We start from the raw sequence: 15,491 nt of genomic DNA, 5'->3' as shown, positions 1-15,491 counted from the left end.
AGAGCTGAGGACGCTAACGATCACCAGGTCCTGAAGAACACACTGATTGATGGGTTCGGCCTAACCACTGAGCAGTACAGGTTGCTGTTCAGGGATACCCGGAAAACTCAGTCTCAGGACTGGTCTGATTTTGTCGATTGTGCCACTAAGGCTTTGGAGGGCTGGTTGCTGGGCAGTAAGGTTACTGATTACACAGGATTGTATAATTTGATCATGCGAGAACAGATTTTAAACAATTGTCAGAACCAGTTGTTGCATCAGCACCTTGTCGACTCAGATCTGACCTCTCCCCAAGAATTGGGAAAGAAGGCAGACAGATGGGTCAGAACAAGGGTTAAGCAAAACCAGGGCCAGAACCAGGGTGGTCAGAAGAAAGCAGACCAGAAGGGTAAAGATTCTAAAGGTGAACAAAATGACCAGAAGTCTTCGACAGGTCCCCAACAACCCAAAGAGGGGGGGGGTCAGGCTTCCCAGAAAAAGAAGAATCAAGAAGGCCAATCGAAAAGGTGGTGCCAATACTGTAAGAGTAAAACTCACTGGTTTAGTGAGTGCACCAAGAAAGGAGGGCAGACTCCTGCTACTGCAGCCCCTAATGCACCTGTGCCCCCTAGTACAGCCAGCAGTAGCAGTGCACCTCCCAAGGGACTAGTTGGGTTAACCTTGGGTTCTAAGGGGTGTGACAACTTAGTTAGCACACTCACTCAGGCTGTCCTTGTCTGTACAGGGGATGCGGATATGTCCCCTGATGTCAGTCCCAATACTTTGGGCAAATACCGACAGACGCCTTTAATCAATGGAAGAATGGCTCAGGCCTATAGGGACACTTGTGCCAGTGTCACTATGGTGACACCTAACTTTGTGGACCCTGGACAGATCATGCCAGGTACAGATTTCCTGGTGACCAATGCCAGCAACGTCACTACCAATCATAGTATGGCGATTGTTGCTTTCTCCTGGGGAGGGGTAAATGGCCAGAAAAAGGTTGTTGTTAGTTCAGACCTCCCAGTGGATTGTTTGTTGGGCAATTATTTGGAGTCATCACAATGGTCAGAAGTGGAGCACCGGACTCACATGGAGATGTTAGGCTTGCCAGCACACGTGCTTGCTGTGACTAGGTCACAGGTCAGAAGATGCCCCACTGAACCGGTGCTGGATCCTGGAACAATGGACCAGACACCTCCCAAGAAGAAGAGCAGTAGGGTTAAGGCATCGCCTTCCCCCTTGCCCCAGGTTGAGGATCAAGTCTCGGAAGAGGCTGACCTACAGGAATTGAGGGAAACTGAGCCTAAAGAACTCGAGCTTGATCAAGTTGCGTTTCTGGGATCAGGGGGACCCTCACGAGAAGACCTGGGGAAGGACCAGTTAGACTGCCCTTCCCTTGAACCCCTCAGACAGCAGGCTGCTGCTGAGGCTGCTGGGAACGCCACAGGTACCCACAAGGTATACTGGGAGGATGGACTCCTGTACACTGAGGCAAGAGACCCCAAGCCTGGCATGACCAGGAGGCTGGTTATCCTCTTGTCTCAGCGTGGTTTCCTTCTTACCTTGGCCCACGAGATTCCCTTAGCAGGACACTTAGGCCAGACGAAGACGTGGGACAGGCTTGTCTCACACTTTCACTGGCCTCACATGAACGAGGATACCAAGGAGTTTTGTCGCTCCTGTGTCACTTGCCAAGCCAGTGGTAAGTCAGGTGGCACAACAAAGGCCCCCCTTATACCAATGCCTGTGGTGGGGGTGCCCTTTGAAAGAGTGGGGATTGACATTGTCGGTCCAATGGAACCCCAAACAGCATCAGGGCACAAGTTTATACTGGTGGTAGTGGATCATGCCACCAGGTATCCTGAAGCTATTCCCCCTAGGACCACGACAGCCCCTGTTGTGGCAAGAGCCCTAGTTGGAGTGTTCTCCAGAGTGGGTTTCCCTAAGGAGGTTGTCTCTGACAGAGGTGCAAACTTCATGTCGAGCTACTTGACTGCTATGTGGAAGGAATGTGGTGTCAACTACAAGTTCACTACACCCTATCATCCACAATGCAATGGGCTTGTTGAAAGGTTCAACAGGACCCTAAAAGGGATGATTCATGGACTACCTGAAAAGCTCCGGCGTAGATGGGACGTCCTGATTCCCTGCCTTTTATTCGCTTATAGAGAAGTCCCACAGAAGGGGGTTGGCTACAGCCCTTTTGAACTTTTGTACGGGCATCCAGTAAGAGGACCCCTGTGTTTGGTGAAGGAAGGATGGGAGAGATCTCTCAAAAAGCCTGCAACCAGCATAGTGGACTATGTACTTGGTCTCCGCTCTCGGATGGCTGAGTACATGGAAAAGGCATCTGAAAACCTTAAGGCCAGCCAAGAACTCCAAAAAGCTTGGCATGACCAAAAGGCTGTCCTGACTGTTTACCAGCCTGGACAGAAGGTGTGGGTGTTGGAGCCAGTGGCCCCAGCAGCACTCAAAGACAAATGGTCTGGGCCCCACACGATTCTTGAGCAAAAGGGAGAGGTCACCTACCTGGTGGACCTCGGAACTCCCCGGAGCCCCCGCAGGGTGCTCCACGTTAACCGGCTCAAAGCATATGTCGACAGGAAGGACATGAGCTTGCTCATGGCCATAGATGAGGGACAGGAGGAAGAGAGTGACCCTCTCCCAGACCTGCTCACTCAGAATCCTGATGATGGATCAGTGGACGGTGTTGTCTTTTGTGGCAGCCTCTCTGAACATCAACAGAAGGATTGTAAACAGGTTCTTCAATCCTTCCGGCATATGTTCTCTCTAACACCCAGTCAGACCAATTGGTGTACCCATGAGGTTGACACTGGCGACAGCTTGCCCGTCAAGAGTAAAATCTACAGGCAGCCCGATCACGTTAGAGACTGCATCAAAACTGAAGTGCAGAAAATGTTGGAGTTGGGAGTCATTGAACCCTCGGATAGCCCTTGGGCTAGTCCCGTAGTTCTAGTGCCGAAACCTCACACCCAGGGTGGTAAGAAAGAGATGAGGTTCTGCGTAGACTACAGGGGTCTCAATGCAGTCACTAAGACTGATGCCCACCCAATACCAAGGGCAGATGAGCTTATAGATAGATTGGCTTCTGCCAACTACTTAAGTACGTTTGACCTGACAGCTGGGTATTGGCAAATCAGGTTAGCTGAGGACGCCAAGCCTAAGACAGCATTTTCTACCCCTGGTGGGCATTATCAATTTGTGGTAATGCCCTTTGGTTTGAAAAATGCACCTGCCACCTTCCAAAGGTTGGTGAATCACGTTCTCACTGGGTTGGATGACTTCTGTGTGGCGTATCTTGACGATATTGCTGTCTTTAGCGCCACCTGGGAGGATCACCTGGTCCACCTGAGGAAAGTGTTAGAGGCTCTGCAAGCAGCAGGTCTCACTATCAAGGCCACCAAGTGCCAGATAGGGCAGACACAGGTTGTATACTTGGGCCACCTTGTAGGTGGAGGCCAAGTTCAACCACTGGAGAGCAAAATACAGTCAATCAGGGACTGGGCTCCTCCAACCACCCAGACTCAGGTTTGAGCTTTCTTGGGCCTGACTGGTTACTACCGAAAGTTTGTCAGAAATTACGGATCGATTGTGACTCCGCTTAATGAACTGACAAGTAAGAAAATGCCCAAAAAGGTTCAGTGGACAGCGAGCTGTCAAAAAGCATTCGATGACCTAAAACAGGCCATGTGCACGGCACCTATCCTCAAGAGTCCAGACTACTCCAAACCATTCATTGTCCAAACAGATGCTTCTGATTTGGGTGTGGGAGCTGTTCTATCTCAACTGAATTTTGATGGTAATGACCAGCCCATTGCTTTTATAAGCAGACGGCTGACCCCCAGAGAGAAAAATTGGTCAGCTATTGAGAGGGAGGCCTTTGCTGTGGTTTGGGCCCTAAAGAAACTGAGGCCATACTTGTTTGGCACTCATTTCAAGATTCAGACCGACCATAAGCCCCTCTTATGGCTAAATCAGATGAAGGGTGAAAACCCCAAACTGCTTAGGTGGTCCATTTCCCTACAGGGGATGGACTTCACAGTGGAGCATAGACCTGGCACTGATCATGGCAATGCAGATGGGCTCTCCAGGTATTTCCACTTAGAACAAGAAGACTCACCTGGTCAAGGTTAGTTTATTGTCTCAACGTTTGGGGGGGGGGTCATGTAGGAGAGTAGGGTCTGCAATCCTAAGATCACCCAGATTTTTTGCTTTTGTTTCACTGGTTTACGACTTTCTCTGGCTGTGGGCCTGCCAATCAGACCCACAGCCTAGCTGTTCTCTCGCTAAATTGACATGTGTACCTCTGGTGCATTATCCAATTGGAACTGGGCCACCTTGTCAGACCCTGTAACTCAGGGCATCGGTGTACCCAGGGCCTACCAGGGGCTGAAGCATGTATTATGCCACCCCTGGATGGCCATCTAAATCTGACACAACTGGCTGCACGACAGCTGGGGCAAGGTGGCGTACTCGCCCTTTGCTTTAGATATAGTATACCTATATCTAACCCTAAAATGGACACCCGAATTCCTATCAGTCACTCCTATGGCAGGCCTTGACAATCCTGAAGGCAGAGTGCGTGGAATCGTGTGAATTGGGCTCTGGCACGAGCCGAGCCCGGTTGCAGCTTACGGAACCAAGACCCAATGGCTGTTCCATGATAACGCATCCCATATCGCTAACTTCAGTATCGTGTTATCAAGACATGTCGAGTAAGGTGTCATACGAATCGGGATCTTGACCCCTCACCAATGCTGGCGACGGGGTTAGCATTCCACCCTTTTAGAGGGACACGACATGTACGTAACTGTGAACCCCGGTTAAAGTTAACTGAAGCCTCAGCTCCACAAAATGGACGCTGCCACCACAGACACGAGTCTGACCTCCTGCTGCTGGGAGTCCTTCCAGCGAGGAGAGCTTGGACAAAGGGTTTCCTGTCCGGGGCGGTGCTCGCACCATCCCAGACAGGGTTTTGTGTATCCTGGGTAGGCAGGGCTTTACAGGAAGGTGACTGCGGAGTGGCACCCCGGTGCTCACTACGCATCTGCCGGCTAGAACCAGTTCCAGGGGCATCCCAGCCCCTGACCTGGGGAAAGTCCGACATGGGAGAGGGGTGTAACCACCCCCCTTTCTGGGCCCACCCCTAGGGCAGGACCTAGTCACGTACCCACCCCTTTCTTTAGGATAAAGGCAGGAGCGGGGACCCTTCCAAATTAGATCATCTTTGAATCAAGAACACTTTCTACGAAAGGAACTCTCGACTCTTCTTAAGATTTCTCCCTTGTGGCTAAGGAGTAGTCACCCTGCATCCGCAGGCACCATCTAAGAACTCTGCGGTTTGCTGCACGTCCTTCCTCAGGAATCCGACTGCCCAGCTCGACGAGAACCGGCTTCCCTGGCACCTCTGACCTCTACCCACATTGTCAGCTCAGCTGAGATCCGTGGGTGCGACGAGACCTCGAGGGACCAGCCATCATCAAAACCTGCACGATTTCTTAACCAGCACGACTGCCGAGGGATCCTCTGGTGAGTGCTTTGGGGTCCGAGAAGCCCCGACCCTGAGCAGCTCCAGCACCGAAGTGCAGCCTCCCAGCATCTCCACGATCGGCGTGGGGCCCTTCTGCTTTTGTCGCTCATCACGTTGTCTGGTTACTAGCCGCTGGCTTGTGGCCTTCTTGACAACGCCCAACAACCAACGCTGCTGGTCTGGTTGCTCCAGACTGGCCCTTGCTCCCTTCTGAGAGAGGAGCACCCCGGACCCTCCTGGTCCACTCAAGATGCCATTTTAGGTCCACCACGTGGCCCTGAATTTGCCAAGGCTTGTTGCCCCAATCCTGGGCCCAGCGACGCCGACAGCATCAACCTTCGTGGGACAGCTCGCACCTCCATCCTGGTTGCCGACAACGCCTCCTGGTCCGTGAGACTGCAGAGCCTAGCGCCGCCCACTCACCTAGTCGAGGTGACGATCATCCGGTGCCCTCCTGGTACCCTCTGACTACTGGCTAGTAGTACGAACTTGGTCCCCTCTGCTTTCAGGTGTCATCCATCTCTGATCCAGGCTTGGATCTCTACGAACTATCTCCACTGGTCGCCGGCCAGCAACTCCTTCCTTCCGGCTCCTGGCTCGTCAGCGAGGACTCCCGAAGTCTGTAAAGACTTGTGCAGCCGCAGCCCCCTTGGGCTAGGTAACTTCGGCATTTCGGTGCCCGCATAGCCTCCTTATTTAAGGGTCCCGAGTCCCTACCGCTTCCAACTTGCCTTATCGGGTCCGCCCGAGACCACTAAACTTTCCGTGCCCTCGGGCACTTGTATTGATTGTGCACTTGAAGTATTTTCCTAAGAGTTTTGTTGTGTGCTTAGTACCCTGTCCTCATAAAGAGTACAGGGCTGTTGTGATTCTAATAAATACACTGTTTATTTTCATAACACTTGTGTGGTGTCCTTTCACTTGGTGTTCAAGGGGTATGTGATGGTATAACAGCTGGCTTAACACGCCCTCTAGAGTTTAGCCCGAAGACTGCTCGTATCCACGCTACTAGGATAGCTGGTCTAAGGTTGACTTACAACCAATCACCATAAGGGTCGTTTGGACTGATGCATAGTGATCACTAGAATAGTGAGCACTGCATATCAGGCCAACTTCTCACACTATGCTTTTTTTGTTATGCCATGCTATGTTGTGTTATGCTATGCTGATGAGGGTGTATGAGGGTGAGTGAGTAAGGGTGAGTGAGGGTGTGTGAGGGGGTGTGAGGGTGAGGGCGAGGGTGTGATGGTGTGTGAGGGTTGGGAGGGTGAGGGGGTGTGAGGGTGAGCATGTGAGGGTGAGTGAGGGTGTGTGAGGGTGAGGGTGTGTGCGGGTGAGGGGGTGTGAGGGTGAGGGGGATGAGGGTGTGAGGGTAAGGGTGTGTGAGGGTGTGAGAGGGGGTGTGAGGACGAGGGTGAGGGTGTGAGGTTGAGTGAGGGTGCGTGAGGGTGTGAGTGAGGGTGTGAGGATGTGAGGGTGTGTGATGGTGAGGAGGTGTGAGGGTGAGTGAGGGGGGTGAGGGTGTGTTAGGGTGGGTGAGGGTGTGTGAGGGTGAGAGGGTGTGAGGATGTGTGAAGGTGGGAGGGTGTGTGGCTGTGTGAGGGTGAGAGGGTGAGTGAGGGTGAGTGAGGGTGAGTGAGGGTGTGTGAGGGTGAGTGAGGGTGTGTGAGGGTGAGTGAGGGTGTGTGAGGGTAGGAGGGTGTGAGGGTGAGAGGGTGTGAGGATGTGTGAGGGTGAGAGGGTGAATGAGGGTGAGTGAGGGTGAGTGAGGGTGAGTGAGGGTGTGTGAGGGTGAGTGAGGATGGATGAGGGTGAGTGAGGGTGTGTGAGGGTGAGGGTGTGTGAGGGGTGAAGGTGAGTGAGGGTGTGAGGGTGAGTGAGGGTGTGTGAGGGTGAAAGGGTGTGTGAGGTGAGAGGGTGTGTGAGGGGGTGTGATGGTGAGTGAGGGTATCTGAGGGGGTGTGATGGTGAGTGAGGGTGTGAGGGGTGAGGGTTGTGAGGGTGGTGCGGGTGTGAGGGTGTGTGAGGATCAGGGGTTGAGGGTGTGAGGGTGAGGGGATGTGAAGGTGGGTGAGGGGCTGTGAAGGTGAGTGAGGGAGTGAGGGTGGGTGAGGGTGTGAGTGAGGGTGTGAGTGAGGGTGTGAGTGAGGGTGTGAGGATGTGAGGGTGTGTGATGGTGAGGGTGGGTGAGGGTGAGTGAGGGTGTGAGGGTGGGTGAGGGTGTGAGAGGGTGTGAGGATGTGTGAGGGTGAGTGAGGGTGGGTGAGTGGGTGAGTGAGGGTGGGTGAAGGTGTGTGAGGTGTGAAGGTGAGTGAGGGTGTGTGAGGGGTGAAGGTGAGTGAGGGTGTGAGGGGGTGAGAGGGTTTGAGGGTGTGTGAGGATGAGGGGGTGAGGGTGTGAGGGTGAGGGTGTGTGAGGGTGTTAAGGTGAGTGAGGGTATGTGAGGATGTGACGGTGGGTGAGGGTGAGGGTGAGGGTGAGGGTGTGAGGGTGGGTGGGGGTGAGTGAGGGTGAGTGAGGGTGGGTGAGGGTGTGAGGGTGAGTGAGGGTGAGAGGGTGTGTGAGGGTGAGTGAGGGTTGGTGAGGGTGTGAGGGTGAGTGATGTGTGTGAGGGTGAGGGTGTGAGAGTGAGTGAGGTTGGGTGAGGGTGTGTGAGGGGTGAAGGTGAGTGAGGGTGAGTGCGGGTGTGAGGGTGTGTATTTGCATCTTTTATTGTTTTCAATGTTTCACTGACAAATGCTTTCTGTAACAGTTGTGTAAAGGAGCTCAAGTCCTCGCCAACAATGTAGAACAATCAAGCAATGCACCACGTGAGAAAAATGTGCGTTCTTCAGTCATATGAACCTCCTATCCACTAGTTTGTAACCGACAGAGAAAAAGCCTTTAAACTGCGCGTTAGAACTCTGACTCTGCATTAGCACTTAGCCTCCACTACAAAACCATTATATTGAAAGAAGCTGCATACATCGAGTCTAATTGATGTTACTCAATAATGAGCTAGATAGTTCCTCAAAGCACCTGTGTATAAATAATGACTTAGAACTCAGAAGTTTTTCCGGTTTTACGCTCTTCAAACAATGTCTAGCTATAGGAGGTCTCTTGTTGGGAATAACCAGACTGGTGGCAAATGAACCACAAAAAGCCCATCATTCACTGTGACATCAGCATCAACGGGAAAACAAAATACAGCCACTTTTGTGCTGCTTCCATCCACTCTACAATAATGTTGGAACATTATTTCAGATATTTATTTTTATACAACTGTCTACATTGAAGAAGAAAAAAACTAAGAAACGTATTTCCCTACCTGCACATATAATATCACTATGTCCTTACATTACAGCCAATGCCCTCCTGCTACACAACGTCTATTACTTTGGGGTTACAATGTTTCTCATTGATATTATGCAATTTGATATTGATAATCGAATTGTATCAAGTAGGATTTTTGGTTAAAACAGCTATCCTGATGCCAATAGCCACGATTGAAGCACTGGGTGGCAATTCTGTTCCGGGCCATTGACAAACAAAAGCACAATCAAATGCAAACTGCTTTTCAGAAATGTAATTAGGGGAGCAGCAGCCTTTGATGTGCCGGCCAGGCAGCGTTGGGAGGGGGGCTGGGCACGAAGGAAGGAGAAATGCGAGTGTGAAGCAGTGGGCGGGGAAACAGATCCCTGAGAAGACCAGGATTACATAGGAAGGAAGAGAAAGGAGACAAGACATAGACAAGCATTGGCCGCGCGGCTGCCGCGCGCCCGCGAAAGAAAGTCTAGCAAGAGGCAGAAATAATAATTTAAAATAGTCAGCCCAGGAACCCTCCAAACTAGTTAATCTGCTCACGGCGGATCCCCCGCCATATGAGATTGTTATTTCACTCGCAATTATACAGTGTTTAACAATGATTTATTATTACCACTGTTAGTCACAAGGTATCAGCTTGTAGACACGCGCATATGGAGCAGGATTACTGAATAAACAATAAAACCAGAGAATGATCATGTTCCTGTGCAGTGCGACTAAAAACGTTTTCAAGTTCAAAGTATTTGGAGATGTAATTAAAGCTGAAAGATGCATGATTTTCTGAAGCCTCGTATTCCCATGCCGGGGAAAAGCCATTCTGTCTGATGCAGAGGAATAAAAGCGCTCGCCCGGTAGGTACATGGCTGGGAGACAATCACACGCCATATAAAACAAGCATTGGCCGGGCAACAAAAAAAATAACAAGCATTCGCGGCCGCGAAATGAAATTAAACAAGCGGAAAACGAAGGCCGTGGAAAACTACATGTGCCGGCCGGCCAGCAGTGAATAATTAGGGGAGAGAGAGGGGAGGTGCTGGGGAACAGATGGCCGTGAAGCAGGAGGCGGGGCAGCGGAACCCTTTGAAGTCACGGCCTACGGCCGTGAATAAGTGACGGCGGGGGGCGGTTCAGCGGAACCCTTTGATGCAAATGCTGCTGGCAGGGGGAGGCCTGTGGGGAAATGCAAGCTCGTGCACGAAGGAGCTTGTGGTCCCGTGATTTCACGTGAACTTTTGATAATCCGGATCGTAAAAAGTGGATGGACGGCATTAGGTCTCTCTACGAGACCTAAAAATGTGTGTATGTATTCGATAAAATGAAATGTCATACAAAAATACAAATTTCGTATTACTAAAATAAATTAAAACATGCAAAACAAATTAAAAATATTTAAAATATATATATTATACATTCCTTATTGACTACCCAAAAATGAACACCAAACAAAAAGTGTAAATGAAACCTATAAATAAAAGAATGATAATAAATTAGAATTAAACAAATCAAATTAAATTGAAAAAAATAATAAATAGAGAGCTATAAAACCATTTAAAAACAATCACAATTAACGACACTGATCAACTAATTATCAATTACAAACAGCAAACATTCAACATAATAGTTAGTCAATTAAATAATTTACATAATTAGCTATAATCTAAACGAATCTATTACATAACATAAAATATCATTATAACTAAAAAACAATAATTAATATTTTCATTAACTTTCTACACTTAACACCTACAGACCCCAAACCCACTACTAAATAAAAAATTACTGGTGAAACTCTAGAACATTTATGAGAGAATTAAAAATCACACACTTTACTACAATATCTGGAATCATAATTGATCAAAGAAATAAAAATACAATTAAGTACTAGTTAATTATTTAACATAACAAGAAATACAAAATAAAAGATTCTTTGTATTTAAAATAACTTTCCACCCTGATCCCCTCCAAATCCAACAACCCGATCCTAAATTAAAAATTGTTAATTCATTTTAAAACAATGACACTTTAAAAATGACAAACTATGCTAAAATATTTAAACTAACAAGCAATTAAAAAATATGAATTGCCAATTAATTATTAAATTGACCTAACAAATTATTTAGAACTTAAAACAATATTTTATATTTTAAATGACTTCATACTCTGATCCTCTAAAAACCCAACAACCTGCTACTAAATACAGTTACTAATTAAACATCAAAAATAATTACACTTTAAAAGTTACACAGAACACTAAAAAATGAAATCACAATTATAATACTTGCACCTACAAATAATACAATAAGATATATATATATATATATATATATATATATATATATATATATATATATATATATATATATATATATATATATATATATATATCAAATTAATTGAAAACAACATTTAATACTACTATATTTAAGTAAACAATATTTTAAAAACCAATATTTTTACCTTCAATAATATGTCCTAGGAGATTTTTGACTTGATAATATTCTTGACTTGATATTCTAGTAGCTGGATATTTTTTTGTCTATATTTTGGTCATTCACTGCCTATTCTCCTGAGCAGTCTTGACAGAATAGGCAGTGAATGCCCTATAGACTGTACTCTAGAGGAATAAAGCCCTTTACAACGCATGCGATTACAATGCGGTAGTTAAAACGACCGTGTTGTTACATCAAAGTACCATTACAACGCAAGTCGTTACATCGACTTGCTGTAGGGGGCGCACAGGATTTAGGAATAGTATCATTTACTATTCCAACTCCAGTGTGCACATCAGTAGGAAAGGGGTTGGAATAGTAAATTTTACAATTCCTTACGTTAGCGCGCCTCCTACAGCAAGTCGATGTAAAAACTTGGGTTGCAATGGTACTGCGATGTAACCACGCGGTCGTTGTTAACATTGTAACGACTGCGTTGTTATTGCTTGCGTTGTAACGCATTCGATGTGATGGCTGTTTCACACTCCAGAGTAATAGTTTCAGCCTATGATTGGTACAACAGAGGGCTTCCGATTTTCACCATCCGTTCTAAATCCAGCCGACCAGATTTCTTAAGTGACAGCAACGGCTTATGTGAATCATTTCCAAGTGGTGCGTTTTCAGACCTGTACCACCTATGCCACTGCAGAATTAGGGCCTGATTATGAGTTTGGTTATGTGAGAGCGGGGCGGAATGCCAAACTGCCAAACTCCACAGCTCACCGCCTGCTGCATTACAAGTTGTAATCCGGGAGGGCGGTCCTGTGGCTGCTGACCCCCTGTGCTGCCTTTCAACAGCTCATAGGAGAGCCTTAGAAAGGCAGCGCCGTGGGACAGCCACAGTATGGCATGGACTGTATAGTCAATGTAGTGCTGGAACAAGGGATGCATGCAGACAAGGGGTATCCCAAAGGCCCTAAGGCAACAGGGGGCCACTCTTTTCATTGTGTCTGACTGCCATAAAAAGGGCTACTGACCACCAAGCATATTGTGGCAGTCGCAATACGGTCCAACCACCGTAGGTGTAATACAGTGGTTGAACCACAGTGTGGTGGGTCCCCGACAACCACCACATCTCCCCCGCGAGTTTGTCGGTCCTATGGACCGTAAAACTCGTAATTAGACCCTTAGTGACGGATGTACTCATACGGCATGTGCTTCTGAAAACCCAATTAGAAATTCCTTTCTAACTGGGCAAAAGCCATAGAATATGTCCATAGAAGCAACAACAAAAAATCGACAGCTTGAAATACTTGTAACCCAGGACAAATGAGTCTATAACTCTAGAAATGCCACAGTGCAAAAGGATATCATGAGAAAGATACAAAACTATATCAAAGTGAAGATAATAATACATGAAAACCTTTGGCAAACTGATACAAGTGCCTAAAACCTGCAATCTGGATGGAGCACAAAAGTTGTACATCACAGAAGCACAAATCAGCTTCTGGCCTTGGAAGCTTCTCAAATGACCTGGCTGCTAGTCAACCACAGATGGCTTGGGTCTGATTGTATTACTGAATATGGACCTGCAGATTACCATGATAAAAGAATATCAAAGAAAAGATTTCCAAGGACAAAATATAAGGTAAGTGCATATGGAAAACTATAGATTTACTAATTCTAACTCCACATCTACGTATCTTGAAGATATATGTAACACGTAGGTACATTTATGAAAAGCTAGGGATAGAAGATTTAGACTTACTTACCTGATTATATATTTTTTTCGATACTTGGTCCTCAGTCTTTAGCCCCTTCGATATCATGGGGCTGATATTCAAGGAGCACACCAAATTGTGGCTTAAACCTATCTGTGATAGGAGTGTTTTTGGTGACATGACATTTCAGTGTGTGATGATTTACCATAATGCACAGTGGAGGACTGGGACAAACCAGTGACCAGTTTGCAACTCCTCCTGATAGCAAAGTATATACAGTCTTCTGCCCTTGTGGCAGACATTGATTGTTTTTGGTAACCCGGAGTCAACTCCTGGGAGCTATTAGGCCCTCATCCACAGACACTAAGCAACAGGTCATGTTCTCCCCAGCAGACTATTGGCCTTCTGAAGAGTTCAGAAGAACGAAACACTGATGTCGATGGATAACAGCACTGGCTGCGCTTCAACACTCAAGAGACCGGAAGCAAAACTGTAAGTTATGGACCACCATGACCTGCATTTACCATAATGCACAGGGGAGGACTCGGACGGGCCGGTGACCAGTGTGTAACTAACTCTTTTTGATAATGTCCATCTCAACTACAATAGCACATTCATGACAAGATTTGCAGTGAGACAGATAACACCTTCAAAAGAACATCCATGAATTTGCATTAACAGACTTACCTTTAATCGCGACCAATAGAACAAATGTGTCAGCCCGACCAATAGGAAAGAGGTACAGCAGAACACTTAACTCCACTCACCTGTCAGTGAAGAGATTCAGATCAGGAATGCAGACATTATCTTCTCCACAGTCCAGCAAGATCCGCGTCTGGCATGAAAAATGAAATGCATCATGAATACACGGCCCAGGAGCAGGCAGAAGCTTGGAAGAAGGTGGCAAAAGAATGCACCGAGACTAAAAATATCAACGCAGCATATTCCTTACAAAAATAGAAACAGAGCGCTGCAGGTTATGGTTAAGTGTCTCACATTTTTTGGGTAGTCTGTAGATATTTTTAGGTTTCCATGAAAACATCAAGGGCCAGATGTACGACCCGCCAATTTGCGAGTTGCAAAACATTCTTACAGAGCTTAAGTAGTCGCTATTCGGAAGGGACTCCCTTGGAACGCCCCTTCCTAATAGCAAGTCGCTAATCCTATTTTGCGAATTGCAAATTGATTTGTAACTTGCAAAATATGATTAGTAAATAGGCCACATGTTTTTTGTGGCCACAAACAGGTCTAAAACCCATTTGCGCGCGCAACAAACCTTTGTACATCTGGCCCCAAACGCCTAATTATGGACTTTTAAATTATCACACAGAGTAAGCACTTTCTCTGCCAGCCATGCACCTTCCTTTCCTGCATTTGTCTTGCAGGAATATCTCCAAGTCCCCCACACTAGCTCAAGCCGTTTTAAGGCAAGAAGGTAAATGCCCAGAGCCCCCACCTTCCATGGGTTTCCCTTTTAAAAAGATCAGGACAGCCTGGATTCCTGCTTTACCTTAATAACATATGCATACAGAACAGATTCCTTTTAAAGTAACAGCTTCGCAGAAGCTTAGTGTGCGTGCCTGGCCTGCCCAGCCTTTACCCTCAATCACCCAGTTGCTCAATTAAATAAACATATCTTTCTATCTTTGCCATTAATTCCACCTCAGCTCTTGTACCCACCCTTCTCGCTTGACTTCACTTTCTCTGGCTGTGTCTACATCTGTATACAAGCCCCATCTCTCGAACTCTTTCGACCCCACTCTCTCTCTCCCACACCTGCCACCCTCTTGATGTCTACCTCTCTCCACCACTCTCTGCATCCACTAACCACCTCGCCACTATCTCGGGATCTCACTGCTCTGTTTCTATCCCATCTCCCAGGCAGCGTCTCTCTCCTCTTTCTACTTCACCTCTCTCAATTTCACCCCTTTACCCCACAATGCTATCTCCTTTATCCCACCTAAACTCTCTCTCCGCCTTTTCGCTACATCCCCCGTCTCTCTCTGTGCCATTTCTGCCCATCACATCTCTCCCTATCTCATCTGCCTATTGCACCTACCTGTATAGAACTACTTATCCTCACAATTTGCTTTACCAGTTTCTAATTATTCACCTCTCTACCATTGTTTCCTCTTCCTCATCACTCTACCGTGCTACTTTCTCATTGCCTCTCTTTCTCTACTTCTACCACATTTTCTCCTTCATTACCTTTTCTTCCTCGCCATCTCTCTGTGCAGCTCCTTTCAACTCACTCTCTCTACTTTGCTTGTCTCTATTTCTCGATCCCATTCTCTCTCTAGAATTTTTCAACATAACCTTTCGTTCTCTACTACATCTCTCTCTACTTGATCTTTTTCTCCATAGAACTCTTCTCTCCCATTTTCCCTTAACTCCTGTCTATCTGCCTTTCTTATTGCCTCATTATTCTATTTACCTTACTTTTTACAGTATTTCTTCCAAGTTTGCTCCTCTTGCTAGCCTACTCTCTTTTTACCTTTCCTCTCT

The 15,491-nt window shown here is 47.1% G+C and overlaps 1 protein-coding gene across 1 annotated transcript in view; it reads right to left on the bottom strand.

The window, feature by feature from the left end:
- Positions 1–15,491, bottom strand: part of ITGA2B (integrin subunit alpha 2b) — a 320,876-nt gene that overhangs the window by 100,191 nt on the left and 205,194 nt on the right. Inside the window, exon 19 of the mRNA XM_086923897.1 lies at positions 13,754–13,821. Coding sequence (XP_086780023.1) covers positions 13,754–13,821 — 68 coding nt within the window. The remainder of the gene's footprint in view (positions 1–13,753; positions 13,822–15,491) is intronic.

The sequence above is a fragment of the Lissotriton vulgaris genome, chromosome 5 (genome assembly GCF_964263255.1).
Source record: "Lissotriton vulgaris chromosome 5, aLisVul1.2, whole genome shotgun sequence".
NCBI lineage: Eukaryota > Metazoa > Chordata > Amphibia > Caudata > Salamandridae > Lissotriton > Lissotriton vulgaris.
Note: the sequence above shows the minus strand (reverse complement) of the source record. Positions and strands in the feature narration are given on the sequence as shown.